The 3,362-nt window shown below is 41.0% G+C and overlaps 2 protein-coding genes across 2 annotated transcripts in view; both read right to left on the reverse strand.

Annotated features, from left to right (window-relative positions):
- Positions 1-3,362, reverse strand: part of fam13b (family with sequence similarity 13 member B) — a 236,746-nt gene that overhangs the window by 171,587 nt on the left and 61,797 nt on the right. The window lies entirely within an intron of this gene.
- The window catches only part of LOC119408615 (teneurin-3), a 9,017-nt gene continuing 6,288 nt past the window's right edge, over positions 634-3,362 (reverse strand). Inside the window, exon 4 of the mRNA XM_037675460.1 lies at positions 634-842. Within this exon, the coding sequence (XP_037531388.1) occupies positions 634-842 (209 nt within the window). The remainder of the gene's footprint in view (positions 843-3,362) is intronic.

The raw sequence follows: 3,362 nt of genomic DNA on the forward strand, positions 1-3,362 counted from the left end.
ATCTATCTATCTATCTATCTATCTATCTATCTATCTATCTATCTATCATCCATCCATCCATCCATCGTTGATTCAAGCTTTTTTAACGGTACAACAGCGCCCCCAGGTGGACACTTAATAGAATCACAGTTTCTTCATCCAAACTTTCAGCAAACAGGAACATTCCTCGATTGATCCACCGACATGACTAAAAGCAGAACTAGGCAGGGATTTGTATAAAATTAATACATTTGTTGTTTATTAAGACACCTAATAATTGAACTGTGCACAAAAATAGGCCAAACATCTTATGATGTGGTAGATAATAAATTATTAAAACATTTTACAGCCTTAATAACAACTGAACTCTTGCAGGAATTTTGATGCTCAGTGAAACTGAATAATAATAATAATAATAATGATAATAAAACTAATAATTAATTAATCAATTACAATGGATAATTTAAACTCTAAAAAAAATCATAGGGAAGCAATGATATTTATAAATACGTGAATTGTGGATTGTTTTTCATGAAATATATTGAAATAAAACTACATTTTGAAGTAAGGTTGCGTGTACTTGATGTTCGTTATGGTTTGATGCTCGATAAATAGGTTACTGTACCTTTAAGAACTGTCATCGGGGCGGTGCCGTCAACCCGTACCACGCATGCGCAAACTGTATGGCGGGCAGTGCAGGAGGAAGCTGAGCTGATTCAAGTTGATCAGGAGCTTCATCAGGAGATTGAAGTTGACCACCAGGATCAGGATGGTCGAAGGTCCGGGCTGCAGGTTAAACGGAGAGAAACTCCGCTCGAGAGTCAAGACGGGACAGGAAGTGAAACAGATCAAAGGAAGTTTAACTGTAAATAACAACAGGAGTCAGCTGTTCAGTGACACTCACTGAACATAATGTTGTTGTTTACTCCACTGCCACTAATTCAATGTGTCTGTTTGTAGAAACACGGTCCCAGGACAAATGAGGCGTTTGGCAGTTTTCTCGGCTGTCGGTACACCGGGCTGGACACTCTTGGCAAGGAGCTCTTCGTGTACTTTGGCTCAAAGGCTTTGAGGTAAACGGCACAACTCCATCATGTTTCAGGCAACATGCAGGTCTGAATGCAGGTACGCACTCGGTGCAAACAAAGCATGCACACTGAGTGCACGTAGAGATTAAATGTCTTGTCATGTTCGGCTGTTTCTGTAGGTCAGGTCTGCAACCTTCGGCTCGTTGGCCCCTCTGCAGGGGCCCTTTACATCCAGCTGAATTTCAGCAGTTTTCCTTTTGCAGATCTGTCAATGATGGCGACTACATCATGCTAGTACTTTAATAGCTCCGCTCACTTTAACTTTATGTTTTATTACTTTAACGTAAGATGACTGAGTTCTCCACATTTATAAAGTAAACTCAGACTGGCCTGCATCAGGTTCTCTGGATGGAATAAAAAAAAAAGGTTAACCTTTCGTCTTTTATCCAGACGACTTCTTCAGTCTGAGGTGCTGTATTCAGCTCAGTCTTATAAACAGCACCTTCTCATGGTGGATCATCCAGTTTGTTGTTGACATCCAGAACCAGCTGCTCACATGATGAAGGACCATCATGGCACTAACGACTGATCGTTAGTGCCATGATGGCCGCTTGTTATTCACAGGAGGCTGAGTGATACTAACGATAACAGCATTGTAAGAGGGGGACAGTTGGACACGGAGGCTCCGCCCCGTTTAATGATTGACGGCTTCTTTTCACAAAGATGGCCTCAGAACGAGTGACCTCTGACCTGCAGATGAGTGTAGACCACAGAGTTGATGATGATGATGATGATGCTCTTCTGTGCTGGGCCTTTTTTTTTTTTAGGTTTTTCTGCGTGGACTATTGAGCATGCTTCAGCATATTTATTTGTTCCTTCTTTACATTAATCTTTTTTTTTCTCTTTTGTCTTAAAATGTAAAAATATTGATGCATCTTTTTATTTTATGCCTTTTTGACCAGACTTCATGACATTGCAGTCCGTACTGATGAAGTACCCGCTTCACAACCGTGTACCCCTCGACTTCAGGCTTAAAGTACTGAAGTCATTAAAACGCTGCAGACTCTTCTACATCTATACTTTAAATCTCCACCTGTGCGTGTTTATTGTATACTCTGTACTACAGTATGTACCGGTATGTACGTTTTAAATTGTATGCGTGTGCGTAAGAGTCTTGTTTGGTTGTATTATGATTATATCTGTTTTGTAGGTGGTCTTTTTTACTTTATTCAAGGGGCTGTGGTCGCTCAGTGTTGCGGTTTTGTCTGAGCTCTGGTTGCTTCAGGAAAGGAGTCCGGTGTAAAACAGCCGACAAACACTTCTTGCATGTGACTCCTGCCAAAGGAAGCAGCTGAAAACACCCATCGGTTTCATCTTAGCTGCTGAACGAGACAAGAGAATTGAATCTATTGCATTTTTTTAAACTTCATTTCACTAAGACCATTACCGTACTTGCTGCCGTAAACGTTGCATTTATTATTCGTCACCGCTGACGCGTCACATTTGTTGTGCGTCGCCGCAGACAACCTGGAAACATGGGCCGGTGTTGTGCCAAAAATGGATTGGCTGTCAAATGGCGTGCACGGGAGGACTTTAATCAGAATCAGAATAAACTTTATTATCATTGTACCGACATACAACGAGAATTTAACATTTAAAAACAATTATTTGTTTGCTCGACATCGTGGCGTCTGTGTTGAACGTTTCCTTATAATAAATGACTTAAATGGTCAAATCAGCTGCACTTCGCCTGGGCGGCGCGGAGAAATGCAGCTGATTTGATGTTTGCTCCTCGAGTTCTGCAGCGAGCCGAAGGTGTTTGTATGGCAAGCCAAGTGTCTCATTAATAGCCACTTTTACAATTAATGAGACGCTTGGCTTGCCACATTAGTCGAGCGCCCTCTAGTGGCTAAAAATGGTAGTGTTCAATATTTTCCATGTCGGAATGAATGAAATCATCAGATCTCAGTTATAAATATGGAAAATAACATAAATGCATCGCTTCGCTGTATAAGTCGCAGGACATGCTAATTTATGCAAAAAAATTGTGACTTATACAACGAAAAATGTGGTAGTTGAATGTTTTTCTTACACTGAATGTTTGAAAAATGTGAATAAACCATTTTGACAGAACGTCCAGCTGCAACTTCCACCGGCCTTTTGTTGTTTGAGACTCGAGCTTGTTCCTCCTTCAGCTTCTGTTCGTCGTGATATAGAAACGATGTTTTCAGCTCACGCACGCTGCTGCGTTTATAAAGGTCGACATTCTGGCATACGACATTCTGGCATACGACGTTCTGACATACGACATTCTGTCATACGACATTCTGTCATACGACATTCTGTCATACGACA

The sequence above is a fragment of the Nematolebias whitei genome, chromosome 4 (genome assembly GCF_014905685.2).
Source record: "Nematolebias whitei isolate Nwh7 chromosome 4, NemWhi1, whole genome shotgun sequence".
NCBI lineage: Eukaryota > Metazoa > Chordata > Actinopteri > Cyprinodontiformes > Rivulidae > Nematolebias > Nematolebias whitei.